Source organism: Neltuma alba, unplaced genomic scaffold (genome assembly GCF_004799145.2).
Source record: "Neltuma alba isolate B1F8T4 unplaced genomic scaffold, ASM479914v2 tig00010329_pilon, whole genome shotgun sequence".
Lineage (NCBI taxonomy): Eukaryota > Viridiplantae > Streptophyta > Magnoliopsida > Fabales > Fabaceae > Neltuma > Neltuma alba.
This window is the reverse complement of record NW_021635240.1, coordinates 294,926-320,094: the sequence shown is the minus strand read 5'-3', so window position 1 is coordinate 320,094 and position 25,169 is coordinate 294,926. Positions and strand designations below refer to the sequence as shown.

The 25,169-nt window shown below is 35.6% G+C and overlaps 1 protein-coding gene across 2 annotated transcripts; it reads right to left on the bottom strand.

The window, feature by feature from the left end:
- Positions 1-7,485: 7,485 nt before the first annotated feature.
- On the bottom strand, positions 7,486-23,784 carry LOC114755741 (ABC transporter C family member 10). Of its 2 annotated transcripts, XM_028944610.1 has the most exons (13): positions 23,420-23,784; positions 22,051-22,054; positions 17,562-19,619; positions 17,126-17,446; positions 16,962-17,048; positions 10,498-11,082; positions 10,241-10,405; positions 9,555-9,849; positions 8,991-9,205; positions 8,595-8,900; positions 8,310-8,373; positions 7,968-8,207; positions 7,486-7,816 (listed from the first exon to the last, which is right to left on the bottom strand). In XM_028944610.1, the coding sequence occupies exons 3-13, from the start codon at positions 19,608-19,610 to the stop codon at positions 7,704-7,706; spliced, it is 4,440 nt and encodes a 1,479-aa protein (XP_028800443.1). In that variant the 5' UTR covers positions 19,611-19,619; positions 22,051-22,054; positions 23,420-23,784; the 3' UTR covers positions 7,486-7,703. The 2 variants fall into 2 exon arrangements, with proteins under 2 accessions (XP_028800443.1, XP_028800442.1); XM_028944609.1 differs by lacking the exon at positions 22,051-22,054 and having other exon boundaries at positions 17,562-19,617; positions 23,382-23,428.
- Between the last annotated feature and the right edge of the window lie 1,385 nt (positions 23,785-25,169).

Sequence of the window (25,169 nt, the reverse complement as noted above, 5' to 3'; positions counted from 1 at the left end):
CATATAAGATGCCATGTGAAGTTATTTGTGATAAGAAAAAGGTGTCAAAACATGTGTCAATGATACCAAGTAAGTTAGGACCCTGAAAAGTACCTGATACAGTATAAAATTGTAAAATAGGTAGAGAAATAGCCAAAATTATAATTGTATACGAATTTTTCTCTATTTTCCTTCTTATGTTGCTATTAATTTGATGAATAGGACAATGTTGGAATTATACAATTTGTCAAGGACAAAATTGGAAAGGAAAACTTTTGTTAAATGGTCTAATTGGAAAGAAATAAATAGAGAAAATATTTACTTGACTTCTTGAGCAAGTCAAGACATTTGGCATGATCATAGAATGGAAAGCTTGATCAAGAGGACATATGGCCGTAGGAATTGTAACATTTCACAAGAGGCAAAATGAGAAACCAAAAGCCAAAATTTTGTTTATAAATACCCCTTCAAGAGCATAAAATTCAGCCAAGATAAGAGACTTAGGGAGTGAGGTTTCGCAATTGAAAAAGAGATAAAAGGAAGAGAAGCAAGAGGGAAAAAAGCCAAGCTAAGATTAAGGCAACTCACAAAGTTAAGGATTCTCTTAAGGGTCTAATTACCATAATTAGTGCTTGATTTGGATTTAATTTTTCTGGGATATGATGGCTAAAAATCCTAAGAAACCATGCTTCCCAAAATGGTATGAAACATGATGTGAATGATTTGAAGTTAGCTTAAGGATTAAAGAATAGAAAAAGGTTGGAAACTTGTGTTGCAACTTGGTTTATAGAAGAACTTCATCTTGTCACCCATGAGCTTGTGTTTCAGCCAAGGAAAGAACTTTGGGTTAGAGGTTGATTCATACTAATTTGATGCTTCTAATGAGTTTAGATGATGAAATTGTGTAGGAAAATATTAAAGGAAAGTAATTGGAAACATTGGAACTAAAATTGAAAATTTGAATCTAAAGACCCCTATCTCTCAACCAAACTCAATTGGGCAACAAGAAGTTGGATTTTAATGAATTTAAGTTCAAATATGGATTCTACATGCAAAATCATATAGGAAAAGCATGTGGAAAATATTATGAGAAAAGATGACATAAAAATCCTAAAACTTAGAAAAAGGGTTAAAGGATTTTGGAAGAGTTTATATATAGGCCATATGAGTTTATACTTAAAATGCCCCTATTGTATGATTGATAGGCATTGTTCAATTGCAAGAGAGCTCCAGTGATAAGGGAAAAGAGGCAAGGATCGAAGCTTAATAAGAGGTAGCAAGAACTTACAACTTTGATGTTAACTTGCATTGTTTGTTTGTTGCTATATGTTTTTATGCCATGAGGTGGATGAGCTGGCTATGATATGATGTGTTAAACTCCTTGCATTTGATATCTTGGCAATATGCATAGCTGAGTTGTTGAATGGTATGATTATGAGCTCCCTTTTTATGGTATGACAATGTTAGTAAATGCACAAGAATGATAATTGATATATAGCATGACATAAGATTGCATTGGTAGCATTTTTGTTGTAATTGATTGCTACTAAAATTTCTATGAAATCTCTCCCCTTTCATATCTAAATAATTCTATTCAGGGGTTGGCTTTTCAAAATGCAAAAGAAAAGATATGGAGATACCAAAAAGATTTATATGCCATGCCATGAAATTGTGAACTTTTGTCTTAATCTATCTTCATTTATAAATGACTATGGACACTTGTATGAACATGTAACCTTACCGATATATGCATCATGCTCACATTATGATCATGTGACAATGTGCATGATGAATGGCTTGATCCTAGCATGAATTGCCCAAGAATGGGCATTAAAAGAGATATAAAGTTACTTTAGTTGCTATAATTTAGTGACCACCATATTTTAATCAAATGGACGAATCTAGCCATGATATTAATAGAGTAGTAGATCATCTAAATTGGAATTATATATGAAAAGTTATGAATTTTTGAATTTATGGCAACAATCTAGAAAAGGGAAAATTTACCAAATGAATAGTATATATTTGGGCTAAAATGGAACTCGAATGGCAAGGCTATAAATCTAGTGACTATTTTATCTATGTAGATAATTAAAAGAGCTTCAAATAGAACTCGAAACCACCTCATTTTGATTTTTCTAAAATTAGTTATAAATTTTGAAAATTGGCAAAAAAAATTTTACAATTACCCTGTGAATAGTAACTTGAGAAGAAAATTTTGAAAACTTGATTTTCTAATCTTGAGTGCATGAAATGTGGTCCCTTTTACTTCTATTTGATAAATTATATGATAAAAAGGAGAGATGTTACAAATCCCATGCAAGAGGCTATTTTTGGCCAAGAAGAAAGACATAAAGGGGGAAGGTTTTGCTTTTAAAACAAAGAGAAAAGAGAAAGAAGAAGAAAGGAACCAAACCAACTTCAAGCAATCATACAAGATAAATCAAGGATTCTCTTAAGTTTTTAATTGTCATAAGTAGTGCTTGATTCATATTTAATTTTGATGGAGTTTGATGGCTAAAATCCTTAGAAGAACATGCTGCGTAAAATGGTGTAAGACTTGATATTAATGATTTGAAGTTGGCTTAGGGATTAAAGAATAGAAAAAGATTAGATAACTTGTACATATACATGATTCATGAAAGAAATCCAACTTGCCTATGGATACATAAGTTTTGGCCAAGCTAAGAACGTAGAGTTAGGTTTTGATTCAAGTTGATTTGATGCTTCCAATGAGTTTAAATAATAAAAATGTGTAGGGAAATGCTAAAGGAAAGTAATTGAAAGAATTGAAATTGAAAATGGAATTTTGAGCCTCAAGACCCTAACCTCTTGGCCAAATGGAGTTGGATAGGATGGAGTTGGATTTTGATGAATTTAAGTGTGAATTCTACGTACAAAATTATCTAGAAAAAGTATGTGGGAATTGTTATAGAAAAGATGATTCAAAAACCCTAAAGAATTAAAGAAAAGGGTTAAGAGAATTTAGAAGAGTTTATGTGTTGTTATGAGTTTATACTTAGTATACCCCTATTGTATGATGCATAGGTATTGATTATTTGAGGGACCCATGAACAAGGGAAAAGAAGAAATGATCAAAGCTTAAAAAGAGGTAGCAAGAACTTGCAAATTTGAAGTTAAGGTGCATTTTTTTTTGTTGCTATATGTTTTTAAGCCATGAGGTGGATGAGCTAGCTATAATGTCATTTGATGCCTCGAAAATATGCATAGTTAAGTTGTTAAATGGTATGATTATGGGCTCCCTTTTCATGGCATGATAATGCTAGTGAATACATGAGAATGATGATTGATATAGAGCATGATATAACTTTGTGTTTTTGCTTTTTGTTATAATTATTTGCTACTGAGATTTCTATTAAATCTCAACCCTTCCCTATCCAAAATGACACAATCTAGGGGCTGGACATTCTAGAGGCAAAGGCAAGGAAGCGGACTTACCATGAAGAAATACAGGTTCTATTACGAAACTTGGAATTATGTTTTAAACTTTACAAATTTGTAAATTGATCATGGATGATCGTATGAGTTAATAACTTTACTTTTATGTAAAGTATAACCAAGTTATAAATATGTATTGATATCTATGATGAAGGGCATGTATGGCTTAATGGCACAAATGCCTAAAGAATGGCATTAAAAGGGTAAGAAAATGGCTTAAAATGTCATAACTTATTGAGCAAGAGATCCTGAATAAATGGATGAATCTTGCCATGAGATTTGGCAGGTTAAAATTTCTATCTTAAGCTTTAAATATAGTGGTGGATCACCTAAATTGGAGTTATATGTGAAAAGTTATGAATTTTTAAATTTATGGTAAAAAATCTGGAAAAGAAAAAATTTACCAAATAAATAGTATATCTTTAGGCTAAAATAGAACTTGAATGGCAAGGCCATGAATCCAATGAGTATTTTTTTTTTCCATGCATACAATTGAAAGAGCTTTAAATAGAAATTAGAACCACCTCATTTCGATTTTTTTAATTAGTTATGAATTTTCAAACTTGGCAAAAATTTTAAGGTTACCTTGTGAATAGTAACCATTGAAGAAAATTTTGAAAACTTAATTTTCTAATCTTGAGGTCATGAAATGTAGTTTCTTTTACTTCTATTTGATAAATTATATGGTAAAAAGGAGAGATGTTTCACACGAAAAAGAAATTAAGACAATAGCAGAGAGCAGTACACAACTCTGTCTTTCTTCCCAATGCAACCAACATATTATAAGTGATTCTCCCTATTCTTCTCTGGATCAATGTTCACAAGGAAGAGTTATCATTGTTGTTGAACCTAAGAGCAAAAATGAGCAATATCATATGATGAATAGTGACTGCTAGGTCTTGGATGAGGATATAAGTGCTCTTACGTCTTTAGAACTTCTAGCAACCAAATTTGAATTGGATCAATTGAATTGCACCATTGTATTAATAAAATCCATATTTGCATTGTATGCTAATGATGGGGCTTTGGGTTTGTTGAGCATAAGAAGTTCAATCCTATTTGTATTCATCCTTCTTTCTTTGACCCAAAAAATTTTACCACCTAGTTTGGTATGTAATTGCTTGAGTTTCATAGACTTTGGTTGTTTCGTGTGCATCAACATCATAGTCATTTGTGATGCTTTGCTTAGGAGTTCTAATCATGCTTTGAAATCCTCAAAAGATATAGAACTTCCTAAGCAAGAGGGTGCTAAAATTAATTGTCTTGAACATGATGTGAGAAAATATGAATTGATTAAATCTGATCCAATTTCTTTCTCTTCAAGATGGTAGAATAAATGGAGAAGGGATAATAGCAAAGAAAGTCATTACTATCCCAGACCAACAATAGAAGTAAGTACTACACAATTCTAAAGAGGTTATATATATATATATAAACAAGCATATGGAGGAGCTTGAGAGGGATAACCCCAATATATCAAAGCACACAATAAATATTTTACAACATGGTTGAAAAAGTACATGTATGACAAGTATAATGTTGATCCTAATTCAGTTTCTGAGAAATTAAAGTTCTTAGCGAACTATCCATGCAATTAAGTGCTTTCTTACCCAAGCTATAACATCAATGGGTTCACCTTCTATACCAAATAACAGGATGATTGGACAAAAAATGCAAAATAGTGGTGTAACTCTTGTTGGTAATACCATGCATGTATCGAATGCCAAAGATAAAAATCTTATCTATGCAAATATGTCATATTTTGGGCTGATTGACCACATCTAGGAGTTGGATTGCATCGGATTTTGAGTTTTCGCATTTAGGTGCAAATGGGTTGACAATAACAATGCCTTGAGAATTGATGACCTAGGGTTGATACAATTAATGAATTTGAATAAGGAAGGGTACAAAGAAGAGCCTTTCAAAAGAAAAGCTTTTTATTTTGGTTTCTTATGCTAGACAAGTTTTTTGTCCCAGATTCTACTAATAATGAATGGTCTATTATTTTGCTTAGCAATATAATAAATGGTGACGACGTGAGACATAAAGATAATAAACTTAAGGATGATCCATTCCATGGGACATCTCTTGAAACATATTTCAATGAAGATGATGCTTTGTATGTCAGACATGATCACAATGAAAAAATATGGATTTTAAAAAGGGAAAATTTCACAAGAAAACAAATTATTCAAATTAAAAAGAAATTAAAAAAGCCAAGACTACTAGGAAAAGAAAATGAGGCAGTGCTACTTGATTATTGAGAATATAACATTATTACTATGTATTTGTACAATTTAATCTATAACTCAATGATATTTTGTTGTATTTAATCCATAATTTGGTTTGTTATTTCATTTTGGTTGACTTTGTCTTACTGTATATTTGTTCATTCTATGAATATTGATTCTATTTTGCTATAAAAATATGCGCTAATTATGTGAATATTGCAATGCGGGAAGGCTACTAAGAACGAAAGAAGCCACCTATTAAAAAAAAAAAAAATTGTCTGGATAACGTGACCGATTATCAGTTAAAACCATCACTATTAATATACAATATGTGACAGTTACTACACTCAAATCGTCATGTAACCATACCCGTGTAGGTCACGTGGCCTTACCAGGAGACTTAAGTACATGATCTTTTCGGACATAGAACCGACAAGTATTTAACAGAATACGTAATGGTAAATAATCGTTACGTATTCTTCTCAGAGAATAAATGACGCGCCTAAACATGATGTTTACTAGTCGTCGTGTATTAACAAAATTAACCGACATATATGGAGAATTCTGTAATAGTGATGTAAAGTGTCACTAACACCTTCAACTTCAAGCCTGGAAAAGTTCTTTTATCTGAATTTTTTTTTCTTTGTTTTGGTGAGACTACTTTGATTTTGGTTGTTCTCAATTTTTTCATTATTGCTGGTTTTTTTTTGGTGATTATAGCTTTAAAGGGTGTTTGGATAGAAACCAAACCATGGTTTCAGAAGTGTTTTTACGGATTACGAAGTAAATATATAGGTTATCTCGTTTTGCGGAAAAGTGATTCTGAAACCTTGGTTTTGGTTTTACCAAACACCCTTAGTGACCCAGCTACTAGTTTCTTGATTCATAAATGAAAATATACACTCTTTACCAAAACAAAAAAAAAATCACTCAACAGGATATTTTTAGCCATCCTTCCCATACCATGTGCTAAAAATATATGATTAATTAATTAGTCAAAATAATTACAAAAGGGGTTTATGGACGTACTTAACTAATCATCGGAGAGATCTCTTTATAAAATTTTAGTAGTTTCCTTCACTTTGAGAAGAAGCATATTCACAACCTACTGGATCCCCTTTATATAGTACAAAAGAATAGAGAGGATGCAAAAGCCAATGAGGTAGCCTGGCTAATAATCACTTATAGTGCACCATGTATCAAAGTGAAAAAAACCAAGCCAATACCTACCTTCAAAAAAATAATTAATAATTATTTAATTATCTCTCTCTTATAAACCTCCTTGACTCAATCAAGACAGTGATGAGGAACCAACACTATTCAAATGATCACTTGTGTGACTTATCTATCACAGTCCAGACAACAAGACAAAAGGCCAATATGTTTTGGGCTTTAACAAGTTTAATTCACTAAACACAAATGCTTAATTACAAAATTTACTAAACAAATAATTAATAGAATTCACATATTAATTAATAATTATATAATATTATTCCAACATCTGTTTCATCTCATTGGAGATTTTAAAGAATATATCATGTCAACTACTCCAAACTTGAGCAAAATGAGCATTGAAAATGATTATTTTTGTGTTGCTTGGATCTGAAATTTTTTATGCGCCCATCTTGCATTGTATTGCTTTTACTAGAAAGATTTTTTTTGCAGCAAAAGGAAAAAACGGTGTTTGTATTGGGCTTGTATTTTATTTTTATTTATTCAATTACAGAAATTTCTTCCCAACATTTGCCATGCCATACTAAACAATACTATCAACTTTTCTAATCCATTTTATACCATACCTATAATAAGCCTAAGCTTTCCAGTAAGCAAACAGGCACTTTAATTTTTTGATACTTTATATCCATGAAACTGTATCAAGACATTAATGGATTGATGTTGAAAATTTACTCTTATCTAATCATTAAATGGCAAAAGTTAATATCGCATTTGCTACTGAAACTAATTCCCCATTATTTCATTCCATTACCACTCCCTGATAAGCTGCTTATCAGACATGGCTTTTGGTTTAATAGATCAACATGATTCTGCAGAATGAAGATGAGACCAATATTCCTTCACAAGCTGCCCAAACAAAGAATCTTCCCTCTTCATCAACTTCATTGGCTCATCATATTCCACCAACTTTCCTGCAAAAATTACAATTCCGTTGAAGTTTAATTGTTAGTAAACTCAACAGAAACCTCTCTATTTCTTTGGCATGAAAAGTAAGTATTAGACTAATATTATGAGATTAAATGGAGCTAATGTGTGTGCACACACACACACACATATACTTACCATCGCTTATGGAAAGAACTTTAGTGCAATCCATCACTGTTGGTATCCTGTGAGCTACTGTGATCACAGTGCAATCTGCAAACTCACTCCTTATAGTTTTCTGCAGAATCAAATCGGTGGCATTATCGATTGATGCAGTTGCTTCATCGAGCACCAAAATCCGACTTCTCCTTAGAAGAGCTCGTCCCAAGCAGAATAGCTGCCTCTGTCCCATGCTCCAGTTTGATCCATCTTCCACAACTGCACAACAAAGTTCATCAACCAATAGTCATCATCAATCCAAAGAAGAAGAAAAAAACATAGCATGCTTCATTACTGCAACAATAAAAGTTGGTATCTCACCTGAAGAGTCTAAGCCGCCTTCTTTCTCTTGAACTGCCTCTCGCAATTGACATTTTCCAAGAACCTTTAAAGGGAATAAACGTATCATCATTAGAGTTTCCATGATATTGGTAGGGAGAGCAGAATATAAAGTGATTTTGTAACTCTTTAGACAAAATTCCTATAATCAAAACCACGTTTTGACTAAAACCAACTGATTTCTTAACTCCATTAGTAATTAAACTAGATGTGTTCTAGTTATTACATCAACCATGTGGAAAGGGTAAAAAAAGGCATTAGTATCACCTCCCATATCTCTTGATCAGAGTGTTGAGACAAAGGGTCCAAGTTATATCTAACTGTGCCATTAAAAAGAGTAGGATCCTGAGGTATGACACCGAAACGCGATCTCAAATCATGGAGGCCAATACTACAAATGTCTATGCTATCGACAATGATCTTTCCACCAGCTGGCTCCACGAGGCGAAACAAAGCGCCTATGAGAGTGGACTTTCCACTACCTGTCCTCCCAACAATGCCAATCTTGTGCCCTCCTTCAAATGTGCATGAGATTCCTCGCAGTACAAGAGGTGTATCAGGCCTATACCTTATCTGTTTCAGTATAAACAAGAAAATTATGCACTTTCTAGTTTCTAGATCAAGGACTTTATGTTGTAAGATTTCAAAAACTACCATTTTTACCTGCAGATTATTTATTTCTACTTTTCCAACCACAGGCCAATTTGCAGGAGGACGATTTTCTTCTATGACTTCTGGAGCTTCACTTGGTAAATGCATGTATTGATTCAACCTTTCTACTGATATTATATAGTTTGCTGTTGTGCATTGGTTCTGAATTGAGAACACAAGGGATGCATTTAATGAAAGCCCATAAGAAATGGCCATGCCAATAAATCCTGCAACAACAAATTTTGCACATGAATGTTCAGATGTAAGAACAGAGAAGAAAATATTGGGGAAATGATAGTTAGGTCCCAAAAATTCAATTTAACAACAGTTAGGTCTCAAAAAAGTTTCTCAAAAGGTGAGTTGCAAGATTCAGAAAATTACAAATATAGGATTATCAATTGCAACTGCAGCTCATAAATAATCACTTAAATGTCAAATTTGCACGTAATATTTCTATATTTGCAACTAATTTCTCAACAAAGTTTCTTAGGGCCTAACTAGCATTAAGTTAATCTTTAGGACTTAACTGTCATCGTCCTGAAAATGTTTTGTAGGCAATAGTGACTGAAGTCTCACCAGAGGAGAAAGTCCCAGGTGGAAGTAGTACCATGCAAAGTGCTGCGGCGACAAGAACACAAGCACTAACTGTTTCCAACCGTTGAATCAACCACTCATTTGCTGTAAAGTTATGGAAGAAAGGGGAGGCATTGACATCGATTAAATGAAGATTCTTGGCGAAGAAACGATCTTCCTCCTCAAAAGCCCTTATTGTCATAGCACCAGCAACAGATTCTGCCAGATGATTGGCTACATAGGACTTTGTTGTGCCATTCAATCGCATCAACTCTTTTGCAGAGGCAAAGTAGTATCTCTGTGTAAAACAAAGCATTTTTATGCAAAAATATACCTTTAAAAAAAAAAGGAACCATAGAGCAAGAAAACTATAGATTATCATATGAACATGAACATCTACTTCTAAAGTTTGCAAGGCATGGAAAAATCAGGATTAACACAGTAAATTCTAAATGGTTTTTCACATAGATGTTTAAATTTTGAATATTGGATTCCAAGTCAATTCCTTTTAGTGATTTGACTATCTAAAAGCATATAAAGATTTCTTCTGAAGACACAACCGTAACTTCCAGACACACACACACACACAAAAAAACTTCTGCACATCACATATTCATATGTCAAATATGAGCATCATAAAATGCAATATGATAAAATAGAGAACCAGTTGAGAAGAATTGGTATATTACCTGCAGACAAATTGCTACATAAACCATTGGTATAGAGACAAACAAGACTTGCCAGGTAACAACCGCCAGAACAACAAGGTTAGCATAACAATTTGTGGTGGCTCCAACGGCAAACATGAGGTTGAATGGAACATCAAGATCGACGATGCTCAAATCGGATGAGACCTATACAATATAAAGTCATATATACTTAAAATCACAATCACTTTCATCAATCACATGGCATTGTAAGAAGAGGAATTATTTGGTAGGCTTACCCTACTAAGTATCCTTCCCAAAGGTGTGGAGTCGTAAAATGACATAGGCGCATGGATAAGTGAGTCCAGCAGCTGTGAAAACAAAGACTTTGACGATTGAATGCCTAAAGCAACAATCCCCAGAGTTCTAACTAGCAAGAAAAGGGTTGAAACAACTCCAATGAACAAGTAGACCGCTATCAATTTCAACGTGCTAACGTGAGGATTGTCAACATTAGCAGCCATCCATGAGTTCTGTAGTACTTGACCAATCACAAATGCAAGGTGCATAAGTGCAGAAATAGAGAAGTACAAATAACCCTTGTTTTGATTCAGATATTGCAAGTAAGGCTTTAGCCCTGTGTCTCCAATTTCTCTTTCTTCTTGCTTAATCAATTGGTCACCTTTTGTATCCTTAAACTGCTTCTCTGAATATGACTTGATAATCTCCTTGGTGGGATTTGCATGTGTATGAGAAGTAACATCAGGAAGCCTTTCAGAACCAGCAGTTTCCTTGTGAGCATTAACAAGGTTTTGAAAATCTTGGCTTGAAGATAGAAGATACTGATAAGAGGAAGCTTCTAGAATTTCCCCATCACACATGAGCTGTTATAAACAAAGAAACGCACCGTTACTATTATCAAAATTAAGGACACAAACAATGGCTAAAATCTGTTGATTAACTTCACATAATAAAGCCACCAACACAGGCTCAAGCAAGGAAGGAGAATTCTTCCTTTAAAAACAAATTGTAAGGAGGAAGGATTAAAACACTCAAGTATCAAGAATTACAATTTGAGACTTCAATACCAAAGATCTAAGAAATATATGATGCAGAGAAAATTAATTGATAATGAAAATACAGTAATAGATTAACATAAATTTATTTTTATTAATTAATTTATATATAATATCAATGAAGATTAATGTAAGTGACAAATATGTAATTTTTTTAGGGTTTATATTCCACTATATATATATATATGAATTTAGTTTACTATAAAATTTATAGATCCATCCTAATTTTGTTCAAATCATCAGTATAAAATGACATATAAGAGATGGCAACTTGAGGTTAGTTCAAGTGGTATGAGTAGTAGCATGGCAATAGTAATCCAAGGTTCTTCTTTCATTTCGGCCAAATAGTAATCCAATATTCAAACCCTATTTGATATATGATAAATCCTATAGAGGGTACTACGGTAAATAATACTGGTTCAGGGGCGCACTACCTGAGAGTTAGTTAGAGGAGAAAGAGTGTGATTGATGATGTGGCCAAGGGAAAGGGGTTATATGCTGTACCTATCCTCATTTCCTATTTGTTGAATGAATATACTCTGTCACTTTCTCTCTTTCTGGTAACATTGGTATCAGAGCCTCTGTCCAGCCAATGGCGCCACCGCCGGACACTCGATCTTCTGAGCGCACTGGGGATTTAGAACACCGCTTAGAGCTGCACCAAGCTTCCATCACCTCTGTTACGACTCGTCTGGAGCAGAACTCTCAATCAATCGATGATCTTCGTCTCACCACTTCTCGCCTGGAGCAGTCGACATCCCGCCTTGAAGACCTCATCAAGGAGATGTCCACCAAGATTTCATCCATTTGCCCTTCTGGTAGGCAACTTCCGGCCGAACCTAGTGGTCTTGACAAAGGTTCTCACTCTGCTACTCCTCCTCGCGTTCCTCACTTCGGGTCTTTTCATGAACTGCACACATCTGCTTCTTCCTACTCGGTTCCGACCAAACAGAGCCGTGTCGAGTTTCCGAAGTTTGACGGCGCTGATTTCCAAGGGTGGGCATACCGCTGCCTTCAGTTCTTTGAAGTCGACGCTACACCTCTTGAACACCGCATTCGCCTCCTGAGTATCCACCTGGAGGGCCATGCTCTGCATTGGCACCAAACCTTCATGCGTCAGCACTCTTTTTCTGAGGTCCGTTGGGATGATTATTTCAAGCAGATGGAAATCAAGTTCACTCATGTCCGCGATGAACATCCTCTCATTGTTATTAAGAAACTCCAGCAGGCCGATGATCTTGTCGCTAACTATGAGAGGAAGTTTGATGAGTTGTTATCTGAAATTGATATACCTGAGGATATTGCGGTCAAATTATTCATTGGGGGATTGCGACCCGATATCCACCAGTTGGTCCTCAACTCTGAGCCATCGACCTTGGCTGGCGCGATGAGTTCCGCTCGACTCCAGGAAGCAACCGTGCGTGCCTTACACGAGAACGCCCCAAATCGCGATCGCAGATTCTCTTCTATAACGGTGGGGTCAGCAGCGCGCCATAGTGCAGCTGGGTCTCAGACCTCTCCTACGTTGGGCTCGACGACAGGCCCATTACCGACTCAGTTGTCCTCCAAACCCAACTCTCCTGTCTCACTTTCAGCTTCCTCTCCGGTGCAGTCCCCTGCGAAGCCCACCAAGCAGCTCTCAAAGAAGGAAATGGATGAGCGGCGACGTAAAGGGTTGTGCTATTGGTGCCCTGAACGTTATACGAGTACCCACCGCTGCAAGGACTCTCATGTGTTCACCCTGATTATTGATGAAGATGAGGACCATTTTGAAGATGCTATTGGTGATGGTCAAGGTGAAGCTGACGAGACGATTAACGCCATTGAGGGCCGAGAAAACACATCCACCATGAAGTTATTGGGTTGCATAAAGAATCAACAGATCATCCTTCTCATCGACACGGGCAGCAACCATAATATCATCGATGCAACTGTCGCCAAAAGGCTTAAATTAGGAGTTCAAGAACGGTCACCAGTCAGACTTACGGTAGCCGATTCTCGTCAGGTTTGCCTTACTAAACACTGTACCGAATTAAGTTGGGAAATGGGGGGTACTTCCTTCTCGTCTGACTTTCTGGTCATGAAAATTGGGGGGTATGATGCTATCCTTGGCACTCAATGGTTGAAGACCTTAGGCCGTTTTACAATGGATATGGAATTAAGATCTTTTGAATTTAAATGGAATGGTCAGCTGCTCATTTTACGAGGTATTGGCTCTGTTGAACAGCCCATCTCAACGGAAGCCATGTCTATTAAAGAAATGATGATAGCCAGCCACTTATATCTCATCCACACCCCTTCTCATTTGCAAGTCGGGTTAAATGCTGCCTCACCACTCTTAGGGGAGCAACAGGCTGCCTTACAGCATCTTTTAGATAAGTTTGCAGATGTCTTTCAGCAACCTACTTGTTTGCCGCCTCCTCGTAAGTTTGACCATTCTATTCCACTTGTAGATGATAGACCTATCTGTTGTAGACCTTATAGATACGGTCCTCTACAGAAAACTGAGATTGAGAATCAGATTCAACAGATGCTTGATAATGGTATCATTCGAGAGAGCACTAGCGCTTTTGCAGCCCCAGTAGTATTGGTACAAAAGAAAGAGGGGACATGGAGGTTTTGTGTTGACTATAGGAAATTAAATGAAGCCACAGTGAAGAACAAATTTCCTATTCCAATCATTGATGACTTGCTGGACGAGCTGACAGGGGCTGCCTATTTTTCTAAATTGGATTTGAGAGCTGGGTATCATCAGATACGGATGAAGGAAGATGATATTGCCAAAACAGCTTTTAGGACTCATGAAGGTCTATATGAATTTCTGGTAATGCCATTTGGCTTAACCAATGCTCCAGCTACTTTTCAGGGACTCATGAATTCAGTTTTCAAGGCCTTTCTGCGTAAATTTATACTGGTTTTTTTTTTATGACATCTTAGTCTACAGCAAGGACTGGGTTACTCATTTGCAACACTTGGAAACCACCCTGTTAACCTTGAGATAGCACCAGCTTTTGCTAAAGCGTCTAAATGCATTTTTGCTACCACCCCGGTTGATTATTTGGGCCATTTAATTTCTGCCCAGGGGGTTCAAGCTGACCCACGCAAGTTAGATGCCATTGCTTCTTGGCCGGTGCCTCGTTCTATCAAAGAGTTACGTGGTTTCCTTGGTCTTACAGGATACTATAGACGTTTCATTAGACACTATGGGTCCATTTGTCGGCCCTTAACTGCATTGCTGAAGAAAAATGAAAAGTTTCTATGGACAGATGCTGCAAATCAAGCTTTCCATACTCTTAAGGAAGCTATGATGTCTCCTCCAGTCCTTGCGCTCCCAAATTTCAATGATACCTTTGTCATTGAGACTGATGCTTCTGGTTATGGCCTCGATGCTATTCTGTCTCAAAACGGCCACCCTTTAGCTTATGCTAGCAAAGCTTTACCTTCAAATAAGAAACCCTTGTCAGCTTATGAGCTAGAAATTCTTGCCATTATATTTGCAGTGAGACAGTGGCGTTCCTACTTATGGGGGCGTAAATTCATTATTAAAACTGATCACTTACCCTTGAAACACCTACTTGAGCAAAGAGATCTCAGTCAAGAACAATTTAAATGGCTACATAAATTATGGGGCTTGCATTACGAGATCGTTTACAAAAAAGGTAGTGATAATGTGGCTGCAAATGCCCTTTCCAGGCGCTCAGATGGATCTTGTTTGGCTCTGTCTACTCCTGTCTCACCTCTTTATGACAAGGTGAGGGACTCATGGTTACTTGATGACAAGCTGCAGGATCTGATTAGGGACTTGGAAAAAAACCCAGCATCCCATTCCAAGTACACTTGGCAGCATCAATTGCTTAAACGTAATGGGAAATTGGTTGTGGGAGCTGATTGTGCACTTCGAACTGATCTGTTGACTTTTTTTCATGCTAACAGCATTGGGGGACATTCCGGTATTCACCCTACTTACAGGAGACTTGCTTCTTTTTTCTATTGGAAAGGTATGGAAAAAGATGTCCGTAATTTTGTACGTGAATGTACTGTTTGTCAACGTTTCAAGCCTGAATTGGTTGCTTCTCCTGGGCTTCTTCAGCCCCTTCCTATTCCGAACCACATTTGGTCTGAATTGTCTATGGATTTTCTAGGGGGCCTTCCTAAATCTTATTCTAAGACTACTATATTAGTGGTTGTGGACCGACTATCTAAGGCAGCTCATTTCATAGCTCTTAAACATCCATTCACAACAGTAGATGTGGCACATGTGTTCATGGATAATGTTGTTAAATTACATGGGTTTCCCAAATCTATTGTCACCGATAGGGACCCTATTTTTTGTGGCAAATTCTGGAAGGAACTCTTTCGACTCTATGGAGTTAAGCTTCACTATTCTTCTGCCTATCATCCTCAAACGGATGGACAAACAAAAGTTTTGAATCGCTGCCTGGAGTGCTATCTTAGATGTATGACTGGAGATTTCCCCAAACAGTGAACCAAGTGGCTTCCATTGGCGGAACTATGGTACAATACCACTTATCACTCTGCCATAGGCATGTCTCCTTTTGAAGCAGTATACGGTGTAGCCCCTCCTGTCCACCTACCATACATAGCTGGAGATTCCCCAAATGAACTGGTTGACCGAACTTGTTTGTCCCGTGAGATGGTTCTACAACTCTTGAAACAGCATTTAAGTAAGGCACAACACAGAATGATGCAGCAGGCTAATAAGAACAGATCTGAACGTCACTTTTCAGTGGGTGATATGGTTTATCTGAAGCTACACCCTTTTCGCAAAAGTCTGCTGAATAACTATTCCCTTCACAAACTCGCTGCTCGGTACTTTGGACCATTTAGAGTCCTAAGGAAAATTGGAACTGTTGCTTATGAATTGGAATTGCCACCTGAAACTAGAGTACATCCAGTGTTTCATGTTTCCCTCCTTAAGAAACACGTGGGTCCTTCAAATGCTCTCACTCAGTCACTCCCTCCTGTGGATGATAACGGTCACTTTATGCTAGAACCTGATCAACTTTTAGGGAGAAAGGTTGTTAAACGTCACAACCACCCTGTCACACAAGTTCTGGTTCGATGGAAATTTTCTCAACCTGAAGATGCTACTTGGGAGGATCTCTCTGCCATAAAGCAACAATTCCTAGATTTCGATACTTCAGCACCTCCTACCACCACCATCCTTGTGGACAAGGATCCTTTTTGAGGGGGGGAGTATTTGATATATGATAAATCCTATAGAGGGTACTACGGTAAATAATACTGGTTCAGAGGCGCACTACCTGAGAGTTAGTTAGAGGAGAGAGAGTGTGATTGATGATGTGGCCAAGGGAAAGGGGTTATATGCTGTACCTATCCTCATTTCCTATTTGTTGAATGAATATACTCTGTCACTTTCTCTCTTTCTAGTAACACTATTAATATATTTAAATTTTTTATATCATTATACCTAATTTGGTACCCAATCATCTAATAACCTTCCATGGGTTATAAAATTATTTCAAAAACAATTTATAATAATATTAAAGAAAACAAAAACTAACAAAATTAAATGCTTCGGAGGAAGCCTACAATTGCTTAGCAATGACAAGGAGACAAAAGATCACAGAATTCATAAAATTCCAAGTCATTATAATTATTAATAATACTTTCATAAACAATGCCTTGAGTCAAAGGAAAGTTACCAAAATAGAATCAAATGCTGGAAGGAAGTCAACTTGATGAGTCACAAGCATGACAGTCTTTTCTCTAAGTGCTTCCATGACATATTCCTGCCAAATTAAAAGCCATATGTGAGTAAAAAGGATATCACAGTATGTGGATGAGAAAATGACAATATGATTATTACACTAAACAAATTTGAGGCTGTATGTGCATCAACAGCACTGAATGGATCATCCAACAGATATATATCGGCATTCTGATAAAGAGCGCGAGCGAGTTGAATTCGTTGTTTTTGACCTCCACTAAGGTTCACACCTCTCTCCCCTATTTCTGTGAGATCACCATATGGAAACAAGGCAAGATCTTTCACTAATGATGACCTCTCAAGCGTTTCTTGATACCTTTGAGCATCCATGGCTGAGCCAAACAATATATTATCCCTTATTGTGCCTGTTTGAATCCATGCTGTTTGAGAAACATAAGCAAACTTCCCATGGACTTCAATCTGTAATCCAGAAATGACAATCGGATGCTATAAAAAAAGAAGCTAAAGTGCACCCAACAATTTATAGGCCATGAAAAAAAAAAAGAATAAAAAAGGTTTAAGATTAAGAATTTACAGTTCCATGAGTTTTGGGAACTTCTCCAAGAATTGAAGCCAATAAGGTTGACTTGCCAGAGCCAACTTCTCCACAAATAGCCACCTTTTGCCCAGGTTTAACATCAAGATTTATGTTTCTCAAGGTGGGCTTTGAATCATTATCTTCCCATGAGAAGTTCGCAGAATTGATGCGAATAGAGCCATTAAGACAGCCATTTAAGCTCTTCTTTCTGGCATTTGCGCTCTGCAATTCTGGTGCCTCGAGGAATTTCACAATCCGAGCAAATGCTACTTTAGCTTGAATGACCACCCCAATAACATCGGGGATTGTTCTGATCGGATCTTGAACAAGGCGTAGAGTTGCAACAAAAGTGAAGACGTTATTCGCATGTAAAGGAACTTTTAGGAAGTAACATGCCCCAAAAGTAGCAGCAGAGACCAAAACAGGTGAAGACCAAAAGAGAAAGGTGTTGTATGCCCTTCTTAACTGCACAGAAGTTAAAAACTTGAGCTCAACTTTCCTCAAGCTTTCAATAGCTTTCTTAAAGTGGGTTTCCCATGCATAGAGCTTCAGTACTTTCATATTCACAAGAGCCTCAGAACTAGCCTTCAATCTCTCGTCTTGTGCCACCATAAGTTTGGTCTGAAACGTATGTTGTAGCTTTGCTAGTGGAGTATTGCAAAGAACAGTGAGAACTATGACCACCAAAGAAGCAATGGTTGCTAGCCCCACAGCATTAAAAAGAATTACTATTGCAATACATAATTGAACACTTGTTGTCCAAGTCTGGTGAAACCAAAAGGGAAATTCTCCAATTCTATAAGCATCTACGGTTACATAGTTCATAATCTCCCCACCTGAGTGCATCAGCCTTGAAGCATTACATAGCCTCAATTGCTTTTTATAAATGGCTGCACTAAGCAGTGATCTAACTCGTAAACCAATGAGCCTGCTTCGGAAGTACCACTGCCTTTGTGATACTGATTCTAAGATCTTTGTGAAGAAAAGCGTTATGGCCAGTATGTATCCTTCATATTTGAAACTTTCTTTACCCTCAGCAACCAATATAAAGGAATTTAGAAGCAGTGGACCAGCTGAGATAGTGAGTACCTTAAGCAATGCAAAAATTCCAGATATGAAGATATCTTTCCAGTGGCACAGAATTATTGTCCAGAAAATGGATGATTGTGAAGATGGTTCTTTCTGTTTTTGCCTATTCAACTGATCAAGAAACACCAAATAACAGCTTTCAGCTTGATCTTCCTCTCGCAACTTCGGGATATCTTCCTCCTGGATAGCTTTCTCCTTGCCCATTTTCATCAGTGGATTCAACCACCAAAATGACATTTTGCTAAAGAATCCAGCTTTTGCAAATGGGGTTACATGGTCGGCAGAACTAGTTTTATCAATGTCAGTGGACTCACCATTTAAAGGAGCATAAAGGCTTCCATCGATATTTCTCTCAACAAACGGACGTCCCTTATATGAGCATATGACCAACAAAATTGCTCCAGGAACCGGTAAAACATCTAAAGCTATCTTTAGGGACACTTCTCTTCCACCAATGACAAAGCAAATGGAAATAACACAAAAAATACCAGAAATTAAGAGGAGCAGAATAGATACTAGTCTTGACCATAGTTTTGAAAGTTTGGTCAGCTTGAGACTTATTGTCAAACCCACACACAACCATGTGATCCCTTGAGAAATCTCTAGAATCCACCAATGGCTAGGAAAAGCAGTGTGAGTTTTCCTCAATTTCTCCTCTAAGATCCAAATGCCTAAGCACAAATGAATTAACCCAAGACAGCCACTCACTATTGCAGAAGCTACCTGCAAACTTGAGAACCTTTGTGCTTGGACAGAACCATGAAATGTCTTGGTTGAGGACTTAAGTGTTACCGTTAATAAAAGCAAAATCAGCAGTAACACATTGAGGCAGATGACCATCAAATGGTTCATGCACGTTGAAGGATCTTTGAGAAGTTCAAAATCATAACTGCAATGTATTCCCCCTCTTTCTGAACAACTTGATTCTTCACAAAAGACTCTCCAAAATTCCTCCATCTTCTCCCTGAAATATAGAGGGGAGAAATTCTTATAAAGAAAATATTCAAATGTCAATTGCTAGCTCTCATATCGAAGTAACCATAAGCTAAAACAAAAGTGCTGCGATTGATGATCGAAAGTTTGTAAAAAGAGTCAAAAAAATAAAAAGTTACTTAGGAATGAAATATCCAACAATGATTTGAGATCTCTGCAACCGTAAGGCAGCATTCAGAGACCTATTAATGCTTTACAAACAAAGCCACAAAGAGAGGAAGAAAGAAAGGTGGGCTTTGTCTCACTGTGAACATAAATGCAGAGTTGAAGGTGTAAACTTCTCCTAATGATAACCAACGTTAAGAAATTACCAGTGCACTGCTAATTGAAGAACAAATTGGGAGATTCATAAATGCATTCAGGTGGGGAGATTGTGAATTATGTAACTACTGATGCTTATAGAAACAAGTGTTCAACTATATAATCACTAGACAGTTTCTCAAATGCCACAATTACATAATTCAAAGGGAATTCCCATTGCCATTCATAATTCAAAAATGAACTTAGCTATTCCCACAATGATGAGAACATCAAAAGTCAAGACGTGGATAAATTAAGAAAGGAGAAATTTATTATATATCATTGTATGATGCAAATCCCACACTACATAAGCAAGAACAACTAAATGATAATTAAATAATTAATTGACTAATCGGATAAACAAAATGCAACTGATTGAAATTCTTGTTTTTGAAATGTGTCAAAATAATTTCCTAAATACTAATTGTCAAATTAGGCATAAATAATGACACCACAATCTTTTTGGCCTAAAACTGATTTAAATTATCCAAAATAAATTTGGGAAAATTGGGGGATAAATCCCTTATTGAAAAATTAATTGCCAAATAGTCCTTAGGATAATGGATTGCTCAAGGGAAGATGAGATATAGAAAAGTTAAGTTGCACAAAGGAAATATAGTTTATGCAAAACATTATTTGTACATAAAAGGAAAGATAGCTTACACAAAGGAAGATGGACTGCACATAAAAAAAATAAAAAAAAGTTAAGTTACACAAAGGAAGTACGTCGCACAAGAAAGATAATTGCACATAAAGAAATTAAGTTACACAAAGTCCTTAAGAACTATTTGCCAATTAATTTCTCAATGAAGGATCTATCCCCAATTTTCCCAATAAATTTCCTAAAGTTTGGACAAGTCAAAAATTACTCAATGGCCAATAAAGTATTTATCTAAAATTTGAATAAGAAATTAACCAGAATCTGATATGTTCCAACATAAACAAAAGAAAATTATATTGGCCCCAAGAAAAATGTGATAAAGTATATATGTAACACTAGTCCAATATCTAAAATCTCAGAAGATTTTGCTGAAACAGGTCAAAACGACAATTATTTAGGCGGGCCAGAGCCCCAAGAATATAATCATGATAGCAATAGGCCACGGATTCGCGTTAGAGAATATAGCTCAGTTGAATAGTTACTTTCACTTTATTTTATTTAGAGAACATACAAAACCATAAGCCTTTCTGATTCAAACACCAATACCAAAAGCACTTCATTTTATTTATTTCAGTTAAGCTATTTCCATTTGTGTTTTATTTTTGTCTTTTTTGCTTTGCTGCCTTGCTTCTGGTTTTGGATTGCTGTAATCTTATTGTCTTGCTTTAAATAAATTGCCTTTTATTAAAAAAAAAAAAAACTAAGGGTATGTTTGGTGTTTTGTTTTCTAAGTAATTTTCGTTCTGAAAAAAAAAAGATATAAAAAAACATGTCCGAAAATGTGTTTCTTTGCAATGTTTTGTTACTTCTTGTTCTACAAAATTAGAAGAGAGGTGGAGAATATTATATTGTCATTCATGACAACTAGGCTAATAAAGCAAACTATTCTTGTACCCTTCAGTTCAATATTTTAAATATGTTCTTCGAATTAATCATTCAAATAGATTTCTAATCTGTTGTTTTGAAAACTTGTTCTGAAAAATGGCTCCACAGAATCGTTTCGAGAACATAAAAATGAAAAAAATAGAATCAAACAAGCCCAGCGTCCCAGAATTTCAGCCCAACTAAGCATAACAGAAACAGAAATAAAATGCCTTGCCAACAAGTGTTGATCCAGTCGGTAAGGAGTCACCCCTGGTGAATTCAAATCCTGCTGCCAATGTAAAGACTTTATTGGCGAACAATATGTAAATGCCTCACTTTTTGAACCAAGAGGCATGCTGGAACTTAACTCATCTAAACTTTCTTATTTAAAAAAAAAAAATGAAATGCCTTCGGAAATCATTGTAAGCCCAAGTCTAGGAGAGATCTGGGTAAAACAAATGTTTAATTCAGCTTTACTTATTGGCCAAATCAATTTAGAGACTCTTCGTGACAGATGAGAATTCTTTGTCTCCTTGTGGTTTGTGTCTTTTGTGCGTGTCATTCCTAGGCAAAGATATACCGCCTACTGTTCATTTCATAAAGATTCAGATAATGAAATTGTGTGATTTAAGAAATGTATAAATATTAATTAATATTAATTAAAAGCAGTAAATATATAAGAATTGTATTCCCCCCTCGCCCAAAATATGCCTTTATTTATAAGAAGGTAGGCGAGATAGAGAATAGCGAGAAAAAAGATGAAAGATAATATACTCCTCCGGTCCTTATTATAAGACCCAATTTGACTTTTTATTTGGTCCTAATTATAAGACCCAATCCATTTTCTCTCTTATATTTATGCATTTTTTTTCAAGATAATCCTTCTAATAATGATAGTTTTAGCCAATATACTTAATTAGCAAGGATATTTTAAGAATGACAATACTTATTTATTATAAATAACCAACTTAACTTACTTCCTTAATCTCCTCAAATAAGTCAATTGGGTCTTATAATTAGGACCGGAGGAGTATTACACTATGGGAAAAAATATAATGCAATTAATTAGATATAAAATTAGTAAAAATGCATTTAATGTTCAGATAGTCACCAACTGAATCTTATAAAAAAAGACCCGACTCAATATTGTTCTATATTATGAGATGTCCCAACTCCCAAATGGGATATATGACATTGATGGGAACATTGCTGAACCAATTTTGGGTACACCCTTCTCTTATCTTGGTGCCTCATGAAATGGAAAGGAAATTTCTGTGGTGATTGTAGAATTTAGTTAGGCCGTTTCGTAGATACTCTATTTTTTATTTTCTAGATGGTCTAGCTCCTTTCGTATAAATTTCATGCTTAGAGTAATAAACAAAATTTGCCAAGAAGAAGAACAAGCACAACAGAAACAGGCCATCATGCAAAGGTCAGCCCCAGGCAAGCGGCGCTTAAGTGAAACCCTGCCTTCCCCTCAAGGATAAATGAAACGATGCGTCGTTTACAACAAACGAGAGAAGCCTGGTCGACGAAGGAAATGAACGACGTGTCGTTTTGACAAGTTTTTAAACGCATGTCGTTTGCATCGTCGTCCTTCTCAAGCCGGGTCTATTCGACCCGTCTCATGACCCTACATCTACTCAGGCTCCAGGACTCCATTTTGCACGATTCAAAAATCAAAATGATCAGAAATGACAGAAAAATGTCTTTCCATGATTGAAATGCGATAATGAAGCCTCAAAATGGCAAACCAAGAACCCCATTAAATCATGAGATATCCAATTTTTCGAACAGTAAGTCAGATGATAGATATATATCTCTCATCTCATAGCAACATTAAATTTATACTAATCAAGGTCAACGTTAAAACATGCGGATGAATGAAAGATTTACGGAAGAACACGTACCTCCGCACGTATAATCACCGTCAAAGTTTAGTCCAAACACGTATTATCACCGTCAAAGTTTAGTCCAAAATTAAGGTTTCGAACAGCAACACCGACATATATATCTCGGCTCTGATAACTACTGCAAATTTCTACTAGTCATGACCAACGTTAAGGCAAGCCCAGAAACCAAAGAGTTATAGAAGAACACTAAATCGCCAGCCTTTTGCGACTTTTATAAAGCCAGGTCAAAGAAAGAGGATGATTCCAGGTTGCTTCTTCTCAGTTTCTCTTATGTATGAATATGGAATTTTTCCGCAGCAGAAACTGAACCTAAAGATCTCTTTTTGCTTCGCTTACGAAAGAAAAAGCATAATGCTGTGTTTAAGGTCAGGTGAATTCAATACAGAGAGAAAGGGAAGAGAAGTGAAAAGAATAGAAATCGACAGAAAAGCATGAAACATTGAACAGATTTATGGGGATGGAAGACTGTCGTCACCGCTAACGTATCTGATGCCTTTTTAAAATACGACACGTGGTTTTTGTCCGTTCTGGTAATTAATGGGGGCCTCATTTTAGTGATTTGAGGCCACCACCCGGGTTTTATAAGTATGGAAAAATCTCAAAAAAAAGTTTTTGAAATATAGGAAATTTCAGATTGGGTCTTAAAATTTTAAAAATGACAGAAAGGATTAATGATCCAATTTGTTATTTGCAAAATCAAGAAGAATTGACAACTTTACCCTTATTTGTATTCACTACAATGATTTAACAGATCACTATAAGAGTTTAGCGTTATCTAGATTTGTGTAGAGAATAACTACTCATTTTTTCGTAGTCAGGTACCTTGTAATTAATAACAAAAGTGAGTAGTTATTCTCTACACAAATCTAAGTAACACCTAAACCCTTATAGCGATTCCTTAAATTATTTTAGTGAATACAAATGAGGACAAAGTTGTCAATTCCTCTTAATTTTGCAAATGACAGATTGGGTCATTGACCCTTTTTTTTTATTTTCAAAATTTCAGGACCCAATCTAAAATTTCCTATATTCTAAGAGCTTTTTCTGAAATTTTCCCTATAAGTATTCTTACAAACTTGAAATTGTACTTGAATTTTAATTCTATGCAGCTTTTTAATAAAAAAAATTGACTCTTTGTAGTTTAATCCTTATAGTTTTAATTATTTACAATTTTTATTTTTTATTAAATTCATAAAAATATGTAATTTTATTTTTTAAAATATAGAGACTAAAACTTTGAAATTGTTAAAATTATAAGGACCAACTAGTATCAAGTCAAAGCCGAGATATTAAATTATAAATGAGTTAAAAACTATAAAGATTGAACTGCTCTAAAGTAAAATTTAATAACTTACAAAACTTGAGTCGAATATAATACAAACTAGAAAATTTCTTCTATTGAAGAGACTCGAGCATTTTTTTGTTGTTGAAATAAGTACAAATAGTTTAATTTGAGATTTTCTAAGAATTGACTTCGTGAAATCCCATATCTTATATATCAGAAAAAATAATGATCTCTCTAGTTCTAGTTCAAGATTGATTGCTGCCAACGAGTTAGATTACACTAATATCAATCTATTTGGTTCTATTATTTCAAGGCAAAGATTCAACAATTCCTTAGGCTAAGAGATTTAATTAGGAATTTCTCAATATTTTTAAAAGATCAAAATGCCTCTCAATATTGTTAAAAAGAAAAAAAATGAAAATAGATATATGCCTCATTTTGGTTGTGATTATTTTAGTTAAATTTAATTAATTTTTTATTTTTAGTTAGAGAATTAATAG